Source organism: Giraffa tippelskirchi, chromosome 4 (assembly GCF_054371585.1).
Source record: "Giraffa tippelskirchi isolate mGirTip1 chromosome 4, T2T-mGirTip1v1.2.pri, whole genome shotgun sequence".
Lineage (NCBI taxonomy): Eukaryota > Metazoa > Chordata > Mammalia > Artiodactyla > Giraffidae > Giraffa > Giraffa tippelskirchi.
This window is the reverse complement of record NC_137278.1, coordinates 172,803,152-172,828,470: the sequence shown is the minus strand read 5'-3', so window position 1 is coordinate 172,828,470 and position 25,319 is coordinate 172,803,152. Positions and strand designations below refer to the sequence as shown.

Sequence of the window (25,319 nt, the reverse complement as noted above, 5' to 3'; positions counted from 1 at the left end):
AGCATTAATCCTTCCAAAGAATATTCAGGATTGATTCCCTTTAGGATAGATTGATTTGTTCTCCTTGCAGCCCAAAGGACTCTCAAGAGTCTTCTCCAACACCACAGTTTAAAAGCACCAATTCTTCAGCCATAAGCCTTCTTTATGGTCCAACTCTCACATCTATACGTGACGGCTTCCCTGACAGCTCAGTTGGTAAAGAATCTGCCTGCAATGCAGGACACCCCAGTTCAATCCCTGGGTTGGGAAGATTTGCTGAAGAAGGGATAGGCTACCCACTCCAGAATTCTTGAGCTTCCCTTGTGGCTCCAGTTTGATCCCTGGGTTGAGAAGGTCTGCTGAAGAAGGGATAGGCTACCCTCTCCAGGATTCTTGGGCTTCCCTTGTGGCTTAGCTGGTAAAGAATCTGTCTGCAATGCGGGAGACCTGGGTTTGATCCCTGGGTTGAGAAGATCCCCTGGAGAAGGGAAGGGCTACCCACTCCAGTATTCTGGCCTGGAGAATTCCACAGGCTGTAATGAGGAAAATCTGAAGACTGGAAGCCAAATACTAGCTTTTAAATCTTTTTAAATACATAATTATGGCCAAACAGTCAGACACGACTGAGCGACTTTCATTTTTTCATGCCATGAACTGATGGGACCAGATGCCATGATCTTAGTTTTTTGAATGTTGAATTTTAAGCCAGCTTTTTCACTCTCCTCTTTCACCTTCATCAAGAGGTACTTATAATACCTCGATGAAGGTATGAATACTTCTTCATCTTCTTGATAAAGAGGTATTAGAAATACCTCTTGATGATTTAGGTATTATAAGTAATCTAGTGATTATTTAAAGTATATGGGAGGAAGCGCTGTAGCAAATACTGCAGCATTTTTTTTTTTAATACTACAGCAGTTTATGTAAGGAACTTGAGCATCATAAATCATGGTATCTGTGGGGCCTCCTGGATTCAATCTCCCAAGGAAACCAAGAGAGCCCTGTACCTGAACTTCTCTCTCCCACCCCTGCATGAAAGAATCTAAAAACACACACAATCTGGAAGCTTGCAATTGTCATTGCAACCTTAGAATAACTGGCACCATCTGGGCAGTGCTGAAAGTAAAAAAACACCATTCTATTCAATGTCCATATACTCTTACCATAATGTGTTTCTCATTAAACAAACAGTGAGTAGAGAATCACCTACTAGAACAAGTGCATAAGAAAATCTACTATAAAGAACAAGGTGAGGCTGAGTAGCTAATTAATATAGCTAAAGATCTGATAATTAATCTTTGATCCATTTCATAGATATCTATTAGTATTAGGAGCTTATTTGCAGATTATTTTACCTTTAATTGTTGCATGGATTTACAAATGGATTTTAAAACAAGCTTCTGTATCTTTATATCTCATACACAACCTAGTAGGATGTCTTTTTTAGTGGTAACCATTCAATAAATATTCATATATTAAATTGAATACCCAATGTAAACAGTACATATTTTCCCATAAGGGCAGAAAAATACCCATGTAATTGTTTGAGACTTTGTTTTGCTCCACTTTTGTTCCCAGGCACAAATCCGAAAAGAATTAGGATTACAATTTCTTCCTATAATGCTTAGAACAAGTTCAAAATCCTTTCTAAAATTCATATGTTGTGTTTTACCTTAAGCTGTGCTGAGCTAGGTTGCTTCAGTTATGTCCGACTCTTTGAGACCTAAGGACTGCAGCCCACCAGGCTCCTCTGTCCATGGGATTCTCCATGGCAAAAATACTGGAGTGGGTTGCTGTGCCCTCCTCCAGGGGATCTTCCTGACCCAGGAATCGAACCCATGTCTCCAGCATCTCTTTCACTGCAGGCAGGTTCTTTACCCACTGAGTCACCTGGAAAGCCCGCATGAAGGCCATAATTATGTATTTAAAAAGATTTAAAAGCTAGTATTTGGCTTCCAGTCTTCAGATTTTCCTCATTACCAGCCAATCTGAGGCCCAGAAAACCACTATGTGTTGTATGATCACAAGGGGTGGGGTTGGAGGTGGAGTGGAAATCAGTAGTTTTATCCACTGCATCAACTATTAAATGACCAAAGTTCAGATCTTTTAAATACTCTCATTTCTTTCACTGCACTTCCATCTCTTCTTTAGCATGTGTATCATCAGACATTTCAGAGCAGCTTATCCAATTACCACAGAAGACTTTAAGTTCAAATTATTTTGAGTGTTTACCTCATGCTGAGCAACTATACACAAGACAAGCATATATGCAATATTCAGCCAGTGCCTTCAACTAGTAGTTGAATTTCACACACTCCTAGGAATATAACACCTGAGGAACAAATGGAAAAGACTCTGCTGTATTTATTAAAATTCACAAAATGTCTATGTTTACAGCATATGTACAGTAGCAATTAGGTATCATTCCTCTCCAGGACTCAAGTAGCAACATCTCCTCAGGTTCTGCCAAGGGCAGACAGAAACCTCTCTTGGTTCCTGTTGCCATGATCAGAGAATTTTTAAAAGTACAAATATTTCACTTAAATAATGGTACTGTAAAGGTTAAAACACATTTGTTCCCCACCTCCATCCTTTCTCTCTTTGTCTTTGGTGGTAGTGGATGGGGAGCCCACTAACTGTGCTTTCCCTGTCTCCTTCCCAGCATACAGGGTTCTCCACTGTTAACGTTCCACGCTGAGCTAAGGTCCAGCTCTCATCTGTTGCCCTGACTACCCTCAACCCACGAGGTCCCGCCAGAAGACTAAAATGACAGGCTAGTAAAAGGAAAGAAACAAACCCTACAGAAGGCATGACAACCTTCCAGCCCGATAACGAAAATCCCCAAGCCTGTGTTCATCTCCCGAAACTACGTGGACTCTCTCCCATAGCACTCTTAAAACTACTCGCCCCGCAACTCCAGGAATCCAGCTAGACCCCATCAATGGCACAATAGGCTACACAAACTAATCACAGCACAGGTGGTTACAAATCTTTTCCCCTCAAGCATCACCCCTGAGTGGCTCTGTTATGCTCCACATCCCTTTAGCAAAAAAAAAATCTGTTACCTGAGACTTCTTTCTACCTTCATATTTCTAAAGGTCCGTGTGCTTCCTCCATCCCACCCCGTTTTTTTCCCCCAAGTTTGTTGACGGGGCAGAGAGGATGCCTGTTTTAAGGGCTGTATGAGCGCCTGTGTAGAAAGGATTTATAAACCTTTCCTTCTTCCACTTAAATCTGTCTGTCCTCTAAGCCTTACTTGTTGCCTCGAAATATGGGGTTGATCATCCCCGCTGTTGGCTCAACGTTGTAAAGAAGCCCTAAAATGTCATATGTATTAAAGGGTTTTGCACACTGTCAAATACAAACATGGCATTGGTTGCGGGTTACCCCTACTGGGCTCCTTTCTGTTCTCGGGGACCAACGCAGCCCCATTTCCAAGGAGGTTTTTTTTGCATTTAAGTACGTATTCTTCGGCCTGACCCCTTCCCCAGCCTCAACCCGCCACCTGCGGGACTAAAGCGAGGGCAGCCAGAGTCCCAGTGGCAAATGGCCCCCGCGGGCAGCGCTCAGCTAACGGTCTGAACGCCGCTGCCCGCGCTCGCCTCTCCTCTCTGGGAGCGAGATGGGAGGCGTTGGAGAGCTCAGAGAAAGAGTATACAGGAGACTTGGAGCGAGAAACGGCGGCAGCGGGTTCGAAGCGGACCAGAGAAGTGGAAAAAGCCAGACAGATGGAGGCAAGAAGACAAATCCGAACAGTCCACACTGGAAGTCGCCAGGAGCTAACCAAAGGAGAGAGAGAGGCAAGATAGGAAGGCTAGGCGTCCTAAAGAAGCCCCCGCGCCGCGCGGAAGGCGCAGGACCCAGGAGCTTAGAGCCGAGAGCGCAGAGTCCCCAAGGATTGCGAGGTCGCGAGCGGAGCCCTCCCCAATTACCTGTGTTACTTCCGCCTTGGCTGCCCCCGTCAGGGGGGAAGATACTCGAGCATTTCTCCCACTCCACCTGGCCCGCGAAGCACAGCTCCGTGACGATGTGCAGCGCCTTTTGGCACAGGCTGCTCACTCCGTCCTCCTTATGGAAACTCATCGTTTGGCCTCGTTTCTCCCAGATAGCCGTTCGTTCCCCTTCCAGTTACCTCTGTGCTGACCCTTCTAGCGCCCTAAGCCATATCCCGCCCTCGGAGACTTGGGCCCAAGAGCGCGCAGCTAAGAGGCGACAACTCTTAGGAGCCCCAAGTTGGCCCCATGACGGGAGCAGAGGGCTCCAGAAAAGGTGGACAGGCTGGGGCGGGAATGAGAGCCAGGCGGAGGCGGCAGCGAGGTTTTTGCTAACTCTCACGCCGCGCGAACGAGCCCAAGCAAGCCAGAGAGACCTGGCATGGAGAGCGGAGGGGAGCGGGGGGAGACGTAAAAAACCTAAAGCCCTTCACTTGCAGAAGCGTTTGTGTTTCTGGAGGGTGCCTGACGACGGCGCGTCCAATCGCAGCCTGGCGCGGGTCTGGTGACCCCTTCTCTAGTCACCGGGGGAAGCGAGAGACAACGGAGGAGGCGCTGCCTGGAGCCCTTGCTGGGTTTTCCTGCTGAGGCCAGGGATGCTCTTCTGGCGCGCAGGTCGGTGAGAAATCTTGGTTTTCTGGGTAGCTTTCCCAGCCTCCGTATCCCCCTACCAAAACTCCTCTTGATTACGGATGCGCTCTGATTCTATAATACTTTTTTTTTTTTAAAGATCATGCCAACTGAAAACAAACTGAAAAAGTTAAATTGAAATACCTAATAGATGAGCGATCAAACCAGACGTCTACAGAAAGAAAAAAAGACAACCCAGGAAAACATTTTAGAAATGACTTCTTTTTTCTTTTTGATTTCTAACTATGATTGTTTAGAAACAGAATATTCAACCCAAGAGCTCTTTTTACTACTAATAGTAAAATTCTCCATGAGGTGCATTTACCGTTTACCCAGCTCAGTTTTTCTTTATGCATAAATAACGTGAATAGGCAAAGTTGCTCATCGCTATTTAAATTTTTTTACTAAATTTAAGAGACCACAAAACAAAATATGTTACTTGTATTAATATTCAGTTTGAATTTTGTCCATTAATATGCACTTGGCAATTGAGATTGCATAACCTGACCTCCTTTATCACTCTTTCAAGTGACTTAAGTACTGAAGAAGACAAGCCACAGGTGTTAAAGGGGAAAAGGGTTAAGTTCAAATCTGTCACACAGATTGCTTAACCTGAGGAAATTGCTTTCAGGGCTTTAACTAAGTCAAAGGGCTGATTGAAGGGTTTAGACTCTTATAATTCTCTAATGCAAATGAATGGAGCTAAAGCTACAAAATAATGTTAATAAACATGTGCCACAAGGTTATAGGAAATAAATTTACCTTGCTTTTAAATTGTTTTCAGGCAGAGTTTGATTCCATATTATAATCTGAAGATTGATTTAACTTTTGTTAGGTAAGGATTCTTTATTTTAGAAGTGAAATATCCTGAATTTGTTCATGTTGAGGAGGAAGAAATTTCCCTCTACCCATCTTGATTCTTCAGGGTGGTCTAAGAATTAAATTGATGTGAGAAAGATCAACAGGAGAAAAAAAAATAGTAATGTACAATGGGAGAGACTCAGAAAAAAATGAGTGACTCACCAAAATGGCTGAAGCCCTTACCTTAAATGCCCTCTTCAACTAAAGACAAAAGAGGACGTTGGGGGTATCGGTTTGGTACCTCAGAGGGGTGGAAGACAATTCACAAGGAGATGGAAAAGCAGATGCTTGGTAAACAAATGTTTATTCTGCCATACAGAGACAATAGGAGACAATGAGAATTTTAACAAACAGATTTTGCTAGGTTTCTCCCAGTCTACACATCTAGTTCATACAATAGTTTTCTTTGATGATAGCTCCCTTCCTGGAACAACTCTAGCTGCATTCTTTAGGCAGCTAGAAGGACTGTCAAAATTTCTTCCTGAGTCTTTTGGGTGTTGTTTTCAGCTCAAAATAATCTGTGTGCCCAAGAGACATTTTGGGGTAGCAGGTTTTGCTCCCAAAGAATAGGTAGTTTTATTTTAAACCATTCCACAGTTTGTGACAAATTACTTGTTCTGTAAGGACACTATAGTAAAGCTTAGGGTAAGCATTTGGCATAGCATCCCAGTAGGGAACATATATTAGTTGAATCATTTTAACCCGATTCATAGGACAATCAGTATAACTAAGGACTATTTTTTTCTTTCATGAATTAAGACAAAGTATAATCTGCTGGCTTCATTTGCTTTTTGTTTTTACGCACATCGATCTGGGTTGTTTTTAGATCAGATTGACTAAAGAAATAATTTCACCGTCAATTCAAGAAACCTTGAATATCTACTATGTTTGAAGCTGTTATTAAATAAGTGCTCTGGTGCCCATATTATAGAAAGCCAAACTCTGACAGTGGTTGTTTGCAGCAAAGTTAGGATTTATTTGGGCATTAAGCAAGAAGAACAGGCAGATTATGCTCAAATGGCTTTCAAGCAAGTTTTTAAAACAGTGTTAGGAAAGAACTGTGGACATTCTTCTGATTGGTTGATAGGGAAGAGCCAATTTTGACTCCATGTTGGATCTGTTTCTTTGACTTTAATCTTTGCTTTTTGTTGCTTTTGTTATTATAGTCATACATAATGGCCTGCTTTGGGAAACTCTGGCCCTCTGTCTGAATGTTAAACCAAAGTGCCTTTGTTCAGGACCCTGCTCACCTGTGGATGGCTACAGGAAGGAAGAATTTCTTTTCCCCCCCTGAGATTGGTCATTCTGAAAATATCTACAGGGTTAATGACTTTTTACTTCACTTTTTCACTGCTTCCCCCTCTCCTTTCTGTAAAAGATACTGGGTTCATTCCAATAAAAAGGTTATTTTGAGATATTAGTCTGCCATCTTCTTGGTCAGACAACTTTCCAAGTAAAGTTATATTTCTTACCTCAACATCTAGTCTTTTGGATTTAGTGACCTGTCATGTGGTGAGCAGAGTGAGTTTGGACTTAGTAACAGGTTGGTGGTGAGATAATAGGGTGATGTTTGGGAAACCTCAATCTTCCGGCTCCAGTCTGGGGCCTACATGTGTGTAGTTAGCATGTAGTCACCATTCTCCACCTCGGTGGGGTCTTAGTTTCTACACAAAAGCTCAAAGATATGCATTAAATTGTATCTATATCCCTTCAGGAAGAATTAAGAGTTTAATGACTCTGTTGTCCTAATCACCAACTGCTTGAGCCTACTCTTTGAAGCTCAGTAAAGATTTTGAAGACTAAAGCCTTTTTTTTCTACAAACAAGAAATGGGGGCATAGAGGGGATTCTGTACTCAGGAAGGCCCCTCAGGGTCCTGCTCAGTTTCATAAGTAATACATTTTAATAAGTCTCTTTCCAATTATCCTTGCCCTCCAGTCCTCCACACTTAAACAGAGAGATCCATATGAAATGACCTCAAAGCAATGCTGTTTTCATATTTACTACATGAGTTGTTGTGTGGGATGTCTAAATCAGTGATTTTATACTATTTAGAGGCTCTACTTGCTTTTGTAGAGTAAGGCAGTATGGCTCTCTGATGACCCTCTTATGGATTTTTTCCAGTTTCTTTTTTTTCTAATTTGATTAATTTATTTTTTAATTGGAAAAAAATTGCTTTATACTGTTGTGTTGGTTTCTGCTGTACAACAACGCAAATCAACCAAAATTATGCATATATCACTTCCCTCTTCAGTGCTTCCCTGATGGCTCAGACAGTAAAGAATCTGCCTGCAATGCAGAAGACCTGGGTTTGATCCCTGAGTCAGGAGGATCTCCTGGAGAAGGAACTGCCAACCCACTCCAGTATTCTTGCCCAGAAAATTCCATGGACAGAGGAGCCTGGTGGGCTACAGTCCATGGGGTCACAAAAAGTCAGACATGGCTAAGCAACTAACATTTTTGCTTTTTCACCTCCCTCTTTAGCCTCTCTCTTCACCCCCTATATCCTACACTTCTAGGTCATCAAAGAACACCAGGCTGGGCTCCATGTGTTATACAGCAATTTTTCACAAGCTCTCTACTTTACACATGGCAGTGTATATATAATTGATCCTACTTTTTTGATTTATACCACTCTTTCCTTCTATCACCATGTCCACAAGTCTGTTCTCTATGACTGCATCTCCCTTCCTTCCTTGCAAATAGGCTTATCAATATCATTTTTCAAGATTCCATATATATGCATTAATATACTGCCTATGTTTTCCTCTAATAGCTTTACAGTTTGTGGCCTTACATTTAAGTCTTTAATCCATTTTGAGTTAATTTTTGTGTATGATGTTAGAAAGTGTTCTAATTTAATTCCTTTACAGGTATCTGTCCAGTTTTCCCAGCACCTCTTATTGAAAAGACTCTTTTCTCCATTGTATATTCTTGCCTCATTTGTCAAAGATAAGGTGCCCATAGGTGCATGGGTTTGTCTCTGGGCTTTCCATCTTGTTCTATTGATTTATATTTCTGTTTTTGCGCCAGTGCCATACTGTCTTGATGATTGTAGATTTGTAGTATAGTTTGAAGTCAGGAAAGTTGATTCCTCTGTTTTTCTTTTCTCAAGACTGCTTTGACTATTTGGGGTCTTATATTTCCATACAAATTGTGAAATTATTTGTTCTAGTTCTGTGAAAAAGGCCATTGGTAATTTGATAGGGATTGCCCTTCCTTTGGGGAGTATAGTCATTTTCACAGTATTGATTTTTCCATTCCAAGAGCACAGCATATCTCTCCATCTGTTTGTGTCATCTTTGATTTCTTTCACCAGTGTCTTATGGTTTTCTGAATACAGGTCTTTTTTTTCTCTTTAGGTAGGTTATTCCTAGATATTTTATTCTTTTTTGTTTTAATGGAGAATGGAATTGTTTACTTAATTTCTCTTTCTGGTTTTTCATTTTTAGTGTATAGGAATGCAAGGGATTTCTGTGTATTAATTTTATAGCTTACAACCTTACTATAGTCATTAATTAGCTCTACTAATTTTCTGGTGGCATCTTTAGGGTTTTTTATATGTATATAGTGTCATGTCATCTGCAAACAGTGAGAGTTTTGCTTCTTCTTTTCCAACCTGGATTCCTTTTATTTCCTTTTCTTCTCTGATTGCTATGTCTAGGATTTCCAAAACTATATTGAATAATAGTGGTGAGAGTGAGCACTCTTGTCTGGTTCCTGATCTTAGAGGAAATGCTTTAAGTTTTTCACTGTTGAGAATGTTTGCTGTGGGTTTGTCATGTATGACTTTTATTATGTTGAGGTACGTTCCTTCTATGCCTATTTTCTGAAGTGTTTTTATTATAAATGGGTATTGAATTTTGTTGAAAGCTTTCTCTCCATCTACTAAGATGATCATATGATTTTTATCTTTCATTTTTTAATATGGTGCATTACATTGTTTGATTTCCATATACTGAATGCAATATATGCATGCCTTGCATATATTTGGATATATATGCCTGGGATAAAACCCACATGGTCATGATGCATAAACTTTTAATCTGTTGTTGGGTTCTGTTTGCTAGAATTTTGTTGAGGATTTTTGCATCAATGTTCATCAGTGATATTGGCCTGGAATTTCCTTTGTGGTATCTTTGTCTGGCTTGATATCAGAATGATGGTGCCCTTGTAGAATGAGCTTGGGAGTTTTCCTTCCTCTGCAATTTTTTGCAAAGTTTTGAGTAGGATAAGTGTTAGTCCTTCTCTAAACTTTTGATAGAATTCACCTATGAAATCATCTGGCCCTGGGGCTTTCTTTGTTGGAAGATTTTTCAATACACTTCCGATTTCCATGCTTATGATTAGTCTGCTCATGTTTTCTATTTCTGCCTTGTTCAGTTTTGGAAGGTCATACTTTTCTAAGAATTTGTCCATTTCTTCCTGGTTATCCATTTTATTGGCACATAGTTGTTCATAGTAACTTCTTATGATCCTTTGTATTCCTGTGTTGTCTCTAGTAACTTCTCTTTTTTCATTTCTAGTTTTATTGATTTGAGTCTTCTTCCTTTTTTTCTTGATAAGCCTGGCTAGTGGTTTGTCAATTTTCTTTATCCTCTCAAAGAACCAGCTTTTAGTTTTATTGATCATTGCTATTGTCCACCTTTTTCTTTTTCATTTATTTCTGCTCTGATCTTTATGATTTCTTTCCTTCTACTAACTTTGGGGGGGGGTTTTGTTCATTTTCTGTTGTTTTAGGTGTCAGAATTTGTTGCATCTCTTGTTTCTTGAGGTAGGCTTGTACTGCCATAAACATCTCTTTCAGCACTGCTTTTATTTCATCCATAGATATTGAGTTGTTGTGTTTTCATTATCATTTATTTCTAGGTATATTTTGATTTTCTTTTTGATTTCTTCAGTGACAGGTTGGTTATTCAGAAGTGTATTGTTTAGCCTCCATTTGTTTGTTACAGACTTTTCCCGCCTCTACTTGATACCTAATCTTATAGTACTGTGGTAGGAAAAGATACTTGAAATGATTTCATTTTTTAAAAAATTTACCAAGACTTGATGTGATGCAAGATCAAGACTTGATGTGACCATGAACAATGTCTCATGTGCACTTTAGGAAAAAAGTGAAACATACTGTTTGGATGAAATGTCCTATAGAGATCAATCAGCTCTGGCGGGTTCAATGCAGCATTTAATGCTTGTGTTTCCTTATTAATTTTCTGTCTGGATGATCTGTTCATTGGTGTGAGTGGGTTGGTGAAATCTCCCTCTTTTATTGTGTTTCTGTCAATTTCCACTATAATAGTTGGTACCATTTGTGTTATGTATTGGTGTACTCCTATGTTGGATGCATATATGTTTATAATTGTTATATATGCTTCTGGGATTGATCTATTGATCATTAGGTGGTGTCCTTCTTTTGTCTCTCATAATATTTTTTATTTTAAAGTCATTTTATCTGATATGAGGATTGCTACTCCTGCTTTCTTTCGATTTCCATTTGCATGAAATAATATTTTCTAGCCCCTCACTTTCAATCAGTATGTGTCCCTAGGTCTGAAGTGTATCCCCTTGTAGACAGCTGTTGTTTTTGTGTCCATTTAGCCAAACTGTGTCTTTTGATTGGACCAGTTCCATTTAAGGTAATTATTGATATGTATGATCCTGTTTCCATTTACTTTATTGTTTTGGGTTTTGTTTTTTGTTTGTTTGCTTGTTTGTTTTTAGACCTTTTCTTTCTCTTTGCTTCCTATCTAGGGAAGTTTCTTTAGCATTTGTTTCCTGGTGTAAGCTGATTTGGTGGTGCTGAATTCTTATAACTTTTACTTGTCTGTAAAACTTTTTATTTTGCCTTCAAATCTAAATGAGATACTTGCTGGATAGAGTAATCTTGGTTGTAGATTTTTCCCTTTCATCACTTTAAGTATATCCTGCCACTCCCTTCTAGCCTTGCAGAGTTTCTGTTGAAATATAAGCTGTTAGCCTTATGGAGATCCCCTTGTATTTCTTTTTTGCTTTTCCCTTGCTGTTTTTAATATTTATTTTTTTGTGTTTAATTTTTGTTGGTTTGATTAATATGTGTCTTGGCATGTTTCTTTTTGAGTTCAACTTGTATGGATCTCTCTGGGCTTCCTGGACTTGGGTGGCTATTTCCTGTCCCACTTTAGGGAAGTGTTTGACTATAATCTCTTCAAATATCTCCTCGTTGTTAAGCATTTCTTGCATCTACTCGATCCATGCCTTCATTCTATTTATTTATGTCTCCATTTTATTCTAAGATTTTTGATCATCTTTACTACCATTTCTATGAATTCTTTTTCAAGTAGACTGCCTATTTCCCCTCCTTTTATTTGATCTTGTGGACTTTTACCATACTCTTTCATCTGCTGTATGTTTCTGTCTTTTCATTTTGTTTAGTTTACTTTGCTTGGGGTCTTCTTTCTGCAGGCTGGACAAGTCATAGTTCCTCTTATTTGTGAGGTCTCTCCCCCATGGCAGAGGTTGGACCAGTTCCTTGTGAAGTTTGAGGACTTGTTCCTATGATCTGGTGGATGGAGCTGGATCTTGTCTTTTTTTTTTTTTTTACTCCAAAAAATCCTTTAGTAGAGATGAGTGAACTAACAAACCTGAGATGACTAAAACCAGTCACTGGGGGCTCTGAAGATAACCCTGCTCCCGGCCCTGAGACTGGCCAGGTCTCCAGGGTAAACAGCCCAGCCTCCCTGGCCAGTCTGCCACATTAGCCATTGGCATCTTCCAGCCTCCCTCGCTGGTCCCGGTCCATCCCTGCCAGGACCCAGTGCCCAGCACCCATAGAACTGAAGTGTTAGACACTGATGATGGCTTGCTGCTACTACTGCTAAGTCGCTTCAGTCGTGTCTGACTCTGTGCAACCCCACAGACGGCAGCACACCAGGCTCCCCCGTCCCTGGGATTCTCCAGGCAAGAACATTGGAGTGGGTTGCCATTTCCTTCTCCAATGCGAGCAAGTGAAAAGTGAAAGTGAAGTCACTCGGTCGTGTCTGACTCTTAGCGACCCCATGGACTGCAGCCCGCCAGGCTCCTCCATCCATGGGATTTTCCAGGCAAGAGTACTGGAGTGGGTTGCCATTGCCTTCTCCATGGATCTTGTCTTTTAAAAGGCAGTGCCATGTTCAGTATAGTTTTGTGGTTTGTATGGGCGTGGTATCACTTTGTGCAGTCTGTTTTCTAATGAGCAGGCTTGTGTTCCTGTTTTGCTGAAGGTTTGGCATGAAGTGTCCAACAGTGTAGCTTGCTGGCCTTTGAATGGAGCTTGGTCTTAGTGTTGAGATGGAGGCCTTTGGGAGAGCTCTCACCAATTAATGTTCCATTGGGTTGGGAATGCTCTGGTGGTCCAATGTCCTGGACTCCAGTCTCCCTCCTTGAAAGTTCAGGCCCAACAACTTATTGTCACACCAATACTTCATAACCCACACAGCACAGAAGACAAAACCCCAAGACTAATGGTGAAAGCAACATTCAACAGCCAAGAACACCCTAAGAAACTCACATGCTTATAAAGAGAAGAGTGAAAAAAATGAAAAAAAAAAATGAGTAAAAGCAGGAATAAAAAAAGGAGAGAGCAACCAAGACATAATTTAAAATAAATACTAAAGCTTACACTAGCAAAAATACAAAATCAATAATATGGGAAAAATGAATATAATTAAATAGTATTACAAAAATAGAAAAGAATATAAAATAAAGTATGTTTATTTTAAAATAAGATTATTTTTTAAAGGGGGAAATTAACAATTAAAGAAATAATAAAGAACCACATTAGAACTGTATGATAAAGAAAAAAAGAAAAGAGAAGGAGAAGAAAATTATATACAGAGAGAGTGGTAGTAAGATGAATGGCCTCCTTACTCCTTCACTGACCTCTCCACACAGCAAGCATCACCCAATCTGCCTATTTAGAAAGTACTCCAATGTTTCTAGGAAGGTCTCTGGACCTGTTGTGGGTGTTTTGGAGTCAGCTCAGGCTCAGATCTGGCCTTACTCCAGTTTGTACTTTGTCCTAGAGTCTACAGTTGTTCCCAATGACCACAATCTCAGCCTTATTATGGAGATTTCATCCAGGGCACCTGTGGTTGCAGGAGCCAATTCTATTCCACTTTTTCAATTACACATCCCCTGGTGTTCCACTTTGGTTTTGGGCTTGACTCTGCTTGTATGCCTCCCTCCTGTGTCTGTTGCCCGCCCATACAAGAGGGGGCAAGGACTGAGGTTTATTAGGGCTCATTTTCTCAGTTGGGCTCGGGAGAGAGACAGGTATGGCAGCTACAACTGGAATGTACCAGGGAGTGCCTGCAGCAGTAGAGACCTGCCAATGTTGTTATTCTGAAGCAGCTCATGTGCTCTCCTAGAGGAACTGGTCCCAGGTACTGTGACAGTTTTATGTTTGATTTCAGCGTTAAATACTATGAAGTAAGCAAATTTGGAAAGCTCAGCAATGGCCACAGGACTGTAAAAGGTCAGTTTTCTTTCCAGTCCCAAAGATGGGAAATGCCAAAGAATGTCCAAGCTACTGCACAATTGCACTCATCTCACACACTAGCAAAGTAATGCCCAAAATTCTCCAAGCCAGGCTTCAACAGTACGTGAACTGTGAACTTCCAAATGTTCAAGATGGATTTAGAAAAGGCAGAGGAACCAGAGATCAAATTGCCAACATCCGTTGGATCATAGAAAAAGCAAGAGAATTTCAGAAAAATATTAGCTTCTGCTTTATGGATTATACCAAAGCCTTTGACTGTGTGGATCACAACAAACTGTGGAAAATTCTTCAAGAGATGGGAATAGCATACCATCTAACCTGCTTGCTGAGAAATCTGTATGCAGGTGAAGAAGCAACAGTTAGAATTGGACATGGAACAACAGACTGGTTCCAAATTGGGAAAGGAGTATGTCGTGTCTGTATATTATCACCTTGCCTATTTAACTTGTATGCAGAGTATATTATGTGATATGCTGGGCTGGATGAAGCACAAGCTGGAATCAAGATTGCCAGGATAAATATCAATAACCTCAGATACACAGATGACATGAACCTTATGCAAGAAAGTCAAGAGGAACTAAAGAGCCTCTTGATGAAAGTGAAAGAGGAGAGTGAAAAGCTGGCTTAAAACTCAACACTCAAAAAACTAAGATCATGGCATCCAGTCCCATCACTTCATGGCAAGTAGATGGAGAAACACTTTAAACAGTGACAGACTATTTTCTTGGGCTCCAAAATCACTGCAGATGGTGACTGCAGCCATAAAATTAAAAGAGGCTTGCTCCTTGAAAGAAAAGCTATGACCAACCTGGACAGTATATTGAAAAGCAGAGACATTACTTGGTTGACAAAGGTCTGTCCAGTCAAAGCTATTGTTTTTCCAGTAGTCATGTATGGATGTCAGAGTTTGACTATAAAGAAAGCTGAGCGGCAAAGAACTGATGTTTTTGAGCTATGGTTTTGGAGAAGACTCTTGAGAATCCCTTGGATTCCAAGGAGATCCAACCAGTCAGTCCAAATGGAAATCAACCTTGAATATTCATTGGAAGGACTGATGCTGAAGCTGAAACTCCATACCTTGGCCACCTGATGCGAAGAACTAAATCATTGGAAAAGACCCTGCTGCTGGGAAAGATTGAAGGCAGGAGGAGAAGGGAATGACAGAGAATGAGATGGTTGGATGGCATCACCGACTCAATGGACATGAATTTGAACAAGGTCAGAAGTTGGTGATGGACAGGGAAGCCTGGTGTGCTACAGTCCATGAGGTGGCAAAGAGTTGGACACAAATGAGTGACTGAACTGTAATGACTGAAGAAAATTCTGAAAATAATTTTCCTAGTACTTGTTTATGCTGTGCCTGGCCCATTATTATTCCTACTGTTGTGTTTCCACAACAGAGTTAATTTCATTTGGATTTTTATTTTTCTTAATTCACTTGTCTAAAAGGTTTTTTCTTAATAAATATATTTTATTGAAGTATAGTTGGCTTACAATGTTTCACATTCACAGCTAGTTGATTCAGTTATACATATACACATATTATTTTTGAAATTATTTTTCGTTATAGATTATTGCATAATATTGACTATAGTTTCTTGTGTTATGTAGTTAACCTTTGTTGTTTGTTGCATATCTATTTTTTAAATTAGAAATCTAGCATTCTCTATGCTATTCATACTTAGTCAAACAAGTAGAATCAAAATTTCATAACTTTTTTAGTTAGGCTAAAATTCATAACTTTTCCTATATATTATATATATTATTTATATATATGTATACAAAATCTTATCTCCTACCTTGGTAAAGGCTTGAGAAAGAATATCAAAAAGAAAAGAAGAGATGGAGAAATTGGAAAACATAAACTAAATGAAGTGGGATCACTGAATATGAAATAGAAAAATTGAAACAAATTTGGTAAAAGTAAAAGATCATCATATACTCCAGTTGTTTTTAAACATGACTGCTCATTAGAAATGTATCTGGAGTTCTGGAGAAAAAAAAAGCTATACTTGGACATTAGTATTTTTCAAAAAATTTCAAGATAATTCTGACATGAATCTGGATTTTAAATGATACAGTGTTCTATTATTTTTTTTGTTGACCAATCACAATACAATATTATTAAGTGAGTAACAGTAACCTAACGACAATAATTGGGCTTCCCTCATAGCTCAGTTGGTAAAGAGTCCACCTGCAGTGCAGGAGACCCCGGTTTGATTCCTGGGTTGGGAAGATCCACTGGAGAAGAGATAGGCTACTCTCTCCAGTATTCCTGGGCTTCCCTTGTGGCTCAGCTGGTAAAGAATCCACCTACAATGCGGGAGACCTGGGTTCGATCCCTGGATTGGGAAGATCCCCTGGAGAAAGGAAAGGCTAACCACTCCAGTATTCTGGCCTGGAGAATTCCATGGACTGTATGGTCCATGGGGTCGCAAAGAGTCGGATATAATTGAGCGACTTTCACTTTCAATGACAATAGTAAAAGATGTTTATCAGTTTTCACCATCAGTAGCCAGACAAAAAATAAAATATAATTATAATTGCAAGCTACAATGCAAGCATGATTAACTTAACAATGTAAAATAATTAAATACAAGTTGAGGGGGTCAAGCAGAGTGATGTGGTAAGTGGAAGTGCATACATGCACATGTTTTCATCTGCCCAGCCAGTCCTTGTCTTTTTGTTGGTGCATTTACATTTAAGGTAATTATTGATATTTATGATCCTGTACCATTTTCTTAATTGTTTTGGGTTTACTTTCTCTAGGTCTTTTCCTTCTCTGTGTTTCTTGCCTAAAGAAGTTCCTTTAATATTTTCTGTAAAGCTGGGTTGGTGGTGCTGAATTCTCTTAACTTTTGCTTGTCTGGAAAGCTTTTGATTTCTCCATCAAACCTGGATGAGAGTCTTTCTAGGTACAGTATTCTTGGTTGTAGGTTCTTCCTTTTCATCACTGTAAATATATTGTGCCATTCCCTCCTGCCTTGCAGAGTTTCTGGTGAGAAATTAGCTGATAGCCTGATCGGAGTTCTCTTATATGTTATTTGTCATTTTTCCCTTGTTGCTTTTAATATTTTATTTCTGTTTAATTTTTGTCAGTTTGATTGCTATGTGTCTTGGTGTGTTTCTCTCTAGGTTTATCCTGTCTGAGGCTCTCTGCACTTCCTGAACTTGGTTGACTATTTTCTTTCCCATGTTAGGGAAGTTTTCAGCTATTAACTCTTCAAATATTTTCTCAGGTCCTTTCTCTCTCTCTTCTCCTTGTGAGACTCCTATAATGTGAATATTGGCTCATTTAATGTTGTCCCAGGGGTGTCTTAGGGTACCTTCATTTCTTTTCATTCTTTTTTCTATAGTCTGTTTGTGGCAGTTGTTTCCACCGTTCTGTTCTCCAGGTCATTTATCTATTCTTCTGCCTCAGTTATTCTGTTTTGGATTTCTTCTAGTATATTATTCCTCTCTTTTTGTTTGTTCTTTAGTTCTTGTATGTCTTGGTAAACATTTCTTGCATTTCTCAGTCTTTGCCTCTATTCATTTTTTGAGATCCTGAATCATCTTCTCTATCATTGTTCTGAATTCTTTTTCTGGAAATTTGCCTATCTCCATTTCTTTTAGTTGCTTTTCTGGGGTTTTATCTTGTACCTTCATCAGGGACATAACTTTCTGCTTTTTCATACTAATTAATTTTTTTTTAGTTGCTGTAATATAGTTTTTGTTTTAGTTGCTGTGGAACTGTGCATCTTGCTTCTTCTGTTTTCCCTCTGATGGAGGAGGCTAAGAGGCTTGTATGAGCTTCATTATGTGAGGAACTAGTGGTGGGAAAAACTAGGTCTTGCTCTGGTGGACAAGGCCTTGCTCAGTAAAGTTTTAATACAATTATCTGCTGATGGGTGGGGTTGCACTCCCTCTCTGGTAATTGTTTGGCCTGAAGTGACCCAACCCTGGAGTCTGCAGGCTCTACGGTACGGTTAATGGCTAACTCCAGGAAGATTTACACCAAGGGGGACCTTCCTGGCTTGATGCTGCTAGTGTCCCAGTCCTTGTGGTGAGCCCCTGCCAACCCACACCTCCACAGGACGCCCTCCAACACAAACAGGTAGTTTTGGTCCAGTCTCCTGTGAGGTCACCGCTCCTTTCCTCTGGACCTTGAGCATGCAAGGTATTATTTGTGCCCTCCAAGACTGGAGTCTCTGTTTAACCCAATCCTGTGAAAGTACTCTAATCAAATCTCCCTGGCCTTCAAGGCCAGATTCCCTGAGGATTCCCAATCCCTTTGCCAGATCTCCAGTCTGGGAACCTTGACGTGGGCTTCAGAACCTTCACAACAGTGGGAGAACTTTGTTGTTATTATTGTTCTCCAGTTTGTGGGTCACCTACCCAAAGGGTATGGGATTTGATTTTATCATGATTCAATCCCTCCTACCATCTCACTGTGGCTTCTTCTTTATTTTTGGATGTGGAATATCTTTTTCTGATAGGTTCCAGCATCCTCTTGTCTGCGGTTGTTCAACAGCTAGTCGGAATTTTGATGTTCTCACAGGAGGAGTTCAGCACACGTCCTTCTACTCTGCCATCTTGAATCAGAAGACCCAGAAAGTTTTGCTTTCATTTTAAATTAATACCATAAGTATTTGATTCACTTTCTTTGTTCTTTAGACCATCTCTCATCTCGTTAGCAGATGTGTCAAGTCAGGTTTTTATGTCATTTATCAGTTCAAGAAAGACTTTTGGGAAAGTAGAAACTACATTGAAAATTATTTTTTTCATTGTTGAAGGGCAAGAGACAAGAATTTAAACTAAGTGTCTTTAAATTTCTTTGTCAACTATTTTAACTAGTAACAGCCTAACAAGCCAAGCGATACAGATTTTCATATACCTCCTCAGCAAAACTCTCGGAGTTTCTAATGTAGCAAAGAATGGGAGAACAGATTAGGGTGACATTTCCTGAACACCATTTGCTGTGTTAAGTGCATGTGAGGCATTGATAGTCAAAAAATACAGGCTGTAAGGGTCTTTGTCACAGCTTCCTTCTGAATGGCATTTACATTAAGTACAGAAGAAATTGGTTTGGGGGTGAAGAGCCTATGAGAATTCCTATCTGAGTTAAACCAGCCTCTTGAGTGGTAATTTTGGATATTCAGTAGTTCTTAATTTCCCTGTTTGCTCAATCCTCTTCCAATTGTTTCTTTCTCCCCTTCCCATAATCCTTTCAAAAATCTGGAGGATAGGAAGTTTTATTCTTAGGTAGAGATCTCCTTGTTCAGTTCATTTCAGTCTCTCAGTCGCGTCCGACTCTTTGCGACCCCATGAACCGCAGCACGCCAGGCCTCCCTGTCCATCGCCAACTCCCGGCGTCCACCCAAACCCATGTCCATTGAGTCGGTGATGCCATGCAACCATCTATCTCATCCTCTATCGTCCTCTTCTCCTCCCGCCTTCAACCTTCCCCAGCATCAGGGTCTTTTCAAATGAGTCAGTTCTTCCCATCAGGTGGCCAAAGTATTGGACTTCCAGCTTCAGCATCAGTCCTTCCAATGAATATTCAGGACTGAGTTCCTTTAGGATGGACTGGTTGAATCTCCTTGCAGTCTAAGGGACTCTCAAGAGTCTTCTCCAACACCACAGTTCAAAAGCATCAATTCTTCAGTGCTAAACTTTCTTTATAGTCCAACTCTCACATCCATACATGACCACTGGTAAAACCATAGCCTTGACTAGATGGACCTTTGTCGACAAAGTGATGTCTCTGCTTTTTAATATGCTGTCTAGGTTGGTCATAACTTTCCTTCAAAGGAGTAAGCATCTTTTAATTTCATGGCTGCAATCACCATCTGCAGTGATTTTGGAGCCCCAAAAAATAAAGTCAGCCACTGTTTCCACTGTTTCCCCATCTCCTTGAGGTAAGTGGAAAAGCTTGTAAATCATTCCTGAGCTGATTGTCGACTTTAAAAAAAAAAACCACAACCTAAAAGTTGAGGGTTGTTTTATTCGGCAGATTTTCTGAGAAATTCAAGCCCAAGTCTGAGAGACATAAGTCTCAGACCACTCAGAGGGACCACCTTGAAGAGGTAAGGGAGTATCCTGGATACATAGGAGATTTTGCAATAAAGATGAGCAATCTCAACATCAAAAGATCACTGTTAATTGAAGAAAACCAGATATCTTAAGTTAAGGAATTTAGCACTTTTTTTTTTTTTTGTATGGGAAGATGTAAAACTCTGGGCTTATTGAAATCATTTCTCTGATATGCACCTTAGCTATCTGGGGCCAATATCCTATACTTTCCCATCCTGAGCCTCCACAGGGTGCATTTTCAGTGATTGGCTGCTTGATAGAAGGCATTCTTCTTCTATCCTGAGTTGCCCCAAGGCCTCACCTTTGGGGTGGGTGTAATGCTATGGCTTCATGGCTCCAACATCCCCTGTTTACTGATATGGCAGGCAACATTTTTTTTCATTGACACTATAATTTCAAATATTCCTTGACCCTGAGGACAAGAAATAAGTGGATGAGTAAATGAGGAAATATCAGAACAGCTGAGCTCAGTCTGGAAATGAAGTTCAGAGGCAAATATTGTATATTTATTTAGTTAAAGCTTTACAACCTTCCTTTTCTGTGTTCTATAGTACCTCAGGCTCATAAGGGCCCAATTCTAACTTCCTGTGCATGCTTGGGTCTGCTCCATATTCCTTAATTAGGAGAATAGCATTGCCATTCACTCTCAACTGGTGATGATGATGATCAGACTTCTGGCTTGCAAGTATGAGTATTGCTATTGAGAAGTCTTGTTCTATTCTGGCTCCAGGTCCTTTTAATCAACCAATTTATCACTCCAGAAAGTTTGGTATCTTCTCTTTTGCCACAGCGTTCCCTTGTTCATTCATCCTGACAGATATTCAGGGAGCATTTCAGAGACTCAATTTTGAGAAATTCTACTGATTTATTCCTTCAATAGACCATTCAGGTATGACCTAAATCAAATCCCTTATGACTACACAGTAGAAGTGAGAAATAGATTTAAAGGACTAGATCTGATAGACAGAATACCTGATGAACGATGGGTGGAGGTTCGTGACATTGTACAGGAGACAGGAATCATGACCATCCCCAAGAAAAAGAAATGCAAAAAAGCAAAATGGCTGTCTGAAGAGGCCTTACAAATAGCTGTGAAAAGACGGGAAGTGAAAGGCAAAGGATAAAAGGAAAGATATACCCATCTGAATGCAGAGTTCCAAAGAATAGCAAGAAGAGATAAGAAAGCCTTCCTCAGCGATCAATGCAAAGAAATAGAGGAAAACAATAGAATGGGAAAGACTAGAGATCTTTTCAAGAAAATTAGAGATACCAAGGGAATATTTCATGCAAAGATGGGCTCAATAAAGGACAGAAATGGTAGGGACCTAACAGAAGCAGAAGATATTAAGAATAGGTGGCAAGAATACACAGAAGAATTGTACAAAAAAGTTCTCCACGACCCAGATTATCACGATGGTGTGATCACTCACCTAGAGCCAGACATCCTGGAATGTGAAGTCAAGTGGGCCCTAGGAAGCATCACTACAAACAAAGCTAGTGGAGGTGATGGAATTCCAGTTGAGCTATTTCAAATCCTGAAAGGTGATGCTGTAAAAGTGCTGCATTCAATATGCTAGCAAATATGGAAAACTCAGCAGTGGCCACAGGACTGGAAAAAGTCAGTTTTCATTCCAATCCCAAAAAGACAATGCCAAAGAAGGCTCAAACTACAGCACAATTGCACTCATCTCAAATGCTAGTAAAGTAATGCTTAAAATTCTCCAAGCCAGGCTTCAGCAATACGTGAACCATGAACTTCCAGATGTTCAAGTTGGTTTTAGAAAAGGCAGAGGAACCAGAGATCAAATTGACAACATCCAATGGATCATCAAAAAAGCAAGAGATTACCGGAAAAACATCTATTTCTGCTTTATTGACTATGCCAAAGCCTTTGACTGTGTGGATCACAATAAACTGTGGAAAATTCTGAAGGAGATGGGAATACCAGACCACCTGATCTGCCTCTTGAGAAATCTGTATGCAGGTCAGGAAGCAACAGTTAGAACTGAACATGAAACAACAGACTGGTTCCAAATAGGAAAAGGAGTATATCAAGGCTGTATATTGTCACCCTGCTTATTTAACTTATATACATCATGAGAAGCGCTGGGCTGGAAGAAGCACAAGCTGGAATCAAGATTCCTGGGAGTAATGTCAATAACCTCAGATAGGCAGATGGCACCACCCTTATGGCAGAAAGTGAAGAACTAAAGAGCCTTTTGATGAAAGTGAAAGTGGAGAGTGAAAAAGTTGGCTTAAAGCTCAACATTCAGAAAACTAAGATCATGGCATCTGGTCCCATCACTTCATGCCAGATAGATGGGGAAACAGTGGAAACAGTGGCTGACTTTATTTTTCTGGGCACCAAAACCACTGCAGATGGTGATTTCAGCCATGAAATTAAATGACGCTTACTCTTTGGAAGGAAAGGTATGACCAACGTAGACAGCATATTAAAAAGCAGAGACATTACTTTGCCAACAAAGGTCTATCTAGTCAAGGCTATGGTTTTTTCAGTGGTCATGTATGGATGTGAGAGTTGGACTATAAAGAAAGCTGAACACCGAAGAATTGATGCTTTTGAACTGTGGTGTTGGAGAAGACTCTTGAGAGAGTCCCTTGGACTGCAAGGAGATCCAACCAGTCCATCCTAAAGAAGATCAGTCCTGGGTGTTCATTGAAAGGATTGATGTTGAAGCTGAATCTCCAATACTTTGACCACCTGATGTGAAGAGCTGACTCATTGGAAAAGACCCTGATGCTGGGAAAGATTGAGGGCAGGAGAAGGGGACGACAGAGGATGAGATGGCTGGATAGCATTGCTGACTCGATGGACACGGGTTAGGGTGGACTCAGGGAGTTAGTGATGGACAGGAAGGCCTGGCATGCTGCGGTTCATGGGGTCGCAAAGAGTCGAACACGACTGAGCTACTGAACTGAACTGATTTCTCTGATTTTTGTTTTTCTATTTCTTTCTATTTCTAGTCTCTGTCTGGAACTCCTTTATGTTGGATTTTTGGCCACAGGATTAAATCTTTTTGTTTTTCTTTTACTTTCCATTTCTACCACCCTCTATTCCTTGAAGTTGAATGTTTTGGAAATTTTCTTGATTTTCTTTTCTTTTTTTAAAAAAAAATGAAGTATAGTTGATTTACAATCTTATGCTAGTTTCTGGTGTACAACAAAGTGATTCTCTCTCTCTCTCTCTCTCTCTCACACACACACACACACCATATTCTTTTCCATCATAGGTTATTACAAGTTATTGAATATAATTCCCTGTGTTATACTGTAGGACTTTATTGTTTATCCATTTTAGATAGAGTAGTTTGCATCTGCTAACTGAAAAATCCTAATTTATCTTCTCCCTTTTCACTTTGGTAACCATAAGTTTATTTTCTGTATCTGTGAGTTTGATCCTGTTTTATAAATAACTTTATTTGTATCATATTTTAGATTCCACATACAAGTGATAACATATGATGTTTGTCTTTCTCTGTCTGACTTACCTCACTTAGTATGATAATCTTTAGGTCCACCCATGTTGCTGCAAAAGGCATTATTTCATTCTTTTTTAATGGCTGAGTAGTAATCCATTGTCTATATGTACCACATCTTCTTTATCCATTCATTTGTTGATGGATATTTGTATTGCTTCCTTGTCTTGGATATTATAAATACTGTTGCTATGAACACTGGGGTGCTTGTATTTTTTTAATTAGAGCTTTCTCTGGATATATGCCCAAACCTGTGGTTGCAAAATCATATGGTAGTTCTATTTTTAAGTGTTTAAGGAGCCTTCATACCATTCTCCATAGTGGCTGTACCAATTTACATTTCCACCTACAGTGTAGGAGGGTTTCTTTTTCTTCACACCTCTACAACATTTATTATTTGTAAATTTTTTGATCGTGGCCATTCAGACCCATGTGAAGTGATAACTCATTGTGGCTTTGATTTGCATCTCTAGTAATTAGTGATGTTGAAAATCTTTTCATGTGCCTATTAGTCAAATGCATGCTTTACTTATAAGCTTTCTACTAAATTTCTACAATTTTGCTATTATAGTTTTAAGATATGCAACTTTTGTTTTCTATTTCATGATTGCATATTTGGTGCTTTTTATCATACTAATTGTGTGTTTATAATTGTTTTTCATTGCTTCAGCTTTGTGTATTTTCCTCTGAATAATTTTTGTTCATTTGTTCAGTAGCTTGTTGTTTTTTTTTTTTTATGTTGTGGGATTTTTTTCAGATGTCTGCTGATATAAATGACTAAATGTAAATGCTCTATTTGCATTTAAGAGCACTATAATATGGAGTTGCAGTGCATTAATAAGACTTAAAACTAGTGGGCTTCACTGAAGGGTGATTCAAGGTACTTTGAAGTGGAGTACATCAGAATATCAGAGAGAGACTATCTAAAGTTTCCTTAGAGATGTGGGGTAATAAGGTCTGTCTGCTTTTACTAAATTCTCCTTTTTCTGATGCTTCATTCTGCCTTCTTGAAATTCTGTTGTGTCTGAGCTTTTTTCCGGGATAAACCCTTTTATTTGCAAGACTGGAGAAGAGTGATCACTTGACTGCCAAGAGTTCAGTGGGTAGAGACTTGAGCCTCAAGGCACCTTAAAAATTACCTTAACTCCTAACCCCACCTTTTAAAGTCTGTCATCCTATCCTCGCCTTCTGCAGAATCACTATAAGTGCTTTCATATTTGCATTTTTCTGAGGTTCTGTGAGGTGATGCACTAGCTTCTCATTTATTACCTGTCTCTAGAGGTTTAAACTCCCTCTACTCAGGGAGATGGTAACTACTCCTTCACCTGCTTTCATCTTGTAAAGAAAGCTATTGACATTCTTGTCATCTTCTGTGTCCTCTCCTAATCTCCTTGCCATATTGGATTTGTAATCTTTTATTGTGCTATTGTCACATTAGTGTCAATTCAAGAAGGGCAGTAAAACATATCATCAATCCATCATGTTTAACTGTTTAAAAGGACAATTCTGATTATGTCACCCCAGTACCCTCCCATTGTGGTTTAGATATACATAGAATATCTTGAGCATGCCCCGTAAAACCCTATCTGACTTGACATCTGCCTGTTTTCTTTGCTCCTTAGTGAATGCTTTTACTTTGTGCTTTCTTTTTATTCTTGGTGTCATAATTTAAATTGAATAATTAATGACATAAACTCTAGTAAATAGAGAACCTACCTTCATTAATTACTTTTGTTTTCCAATTACCTTGCACTGTGCCAGCAATAATAGT

The 25,319-nt window shown here is 39.7% G+C and overlaps 1 protein-coding gene and 1 long non-coding RNA gene across 5 annotated transcripts in view; one reads left to right on the top strand and one right to left on the bottom strand.

Moving 5' to 3' along the window:
* SYT10 (synaptotagmin 10) overlaps nucleotides 1-25,319 on the bottom strand; it is a 187,750-nt gene that overhangs the window by 93,903 nt on the left and 68,528 nt on the right. The window contains exon 1 of one of the 4 annotated variants that reach the window (XM_081591567.1): nucleotides 3,912-7,818. The exons of 2 other annotated variants lie outside the window; for them this stretch is intronic. In XM_081591567.1, the coding sequence (XP_081447693.1) occupies nucleotides 3,912-4,062 (151 nt within the window). In that variant the 5' untranslated portion in view covers nucleotides 4,063-7,818. Of the gene's footprint in view, nucleotides 1-2,563; nucleotides 2,681-3,911; nucleotides 7,819-25,319 lie in introns of those variants that run through there. One more of the 4 variants, XM_081591568.1, reaches the window with a different exon arrangement.
* Nucleotides 3,638-6,872, top strand: LOC145546001 (uncharacterized). The gene is made up of 4 exons (XR_014082403.1): nucleotides 3,638-3,779; nucleotides 4,412-4,586; nucleotides 5,386-5,436; nucleotides 6,629-6,872. It is a non-coding gene; the product is annotated as an uncharacterized LOC145546001 (long non-coding RNA).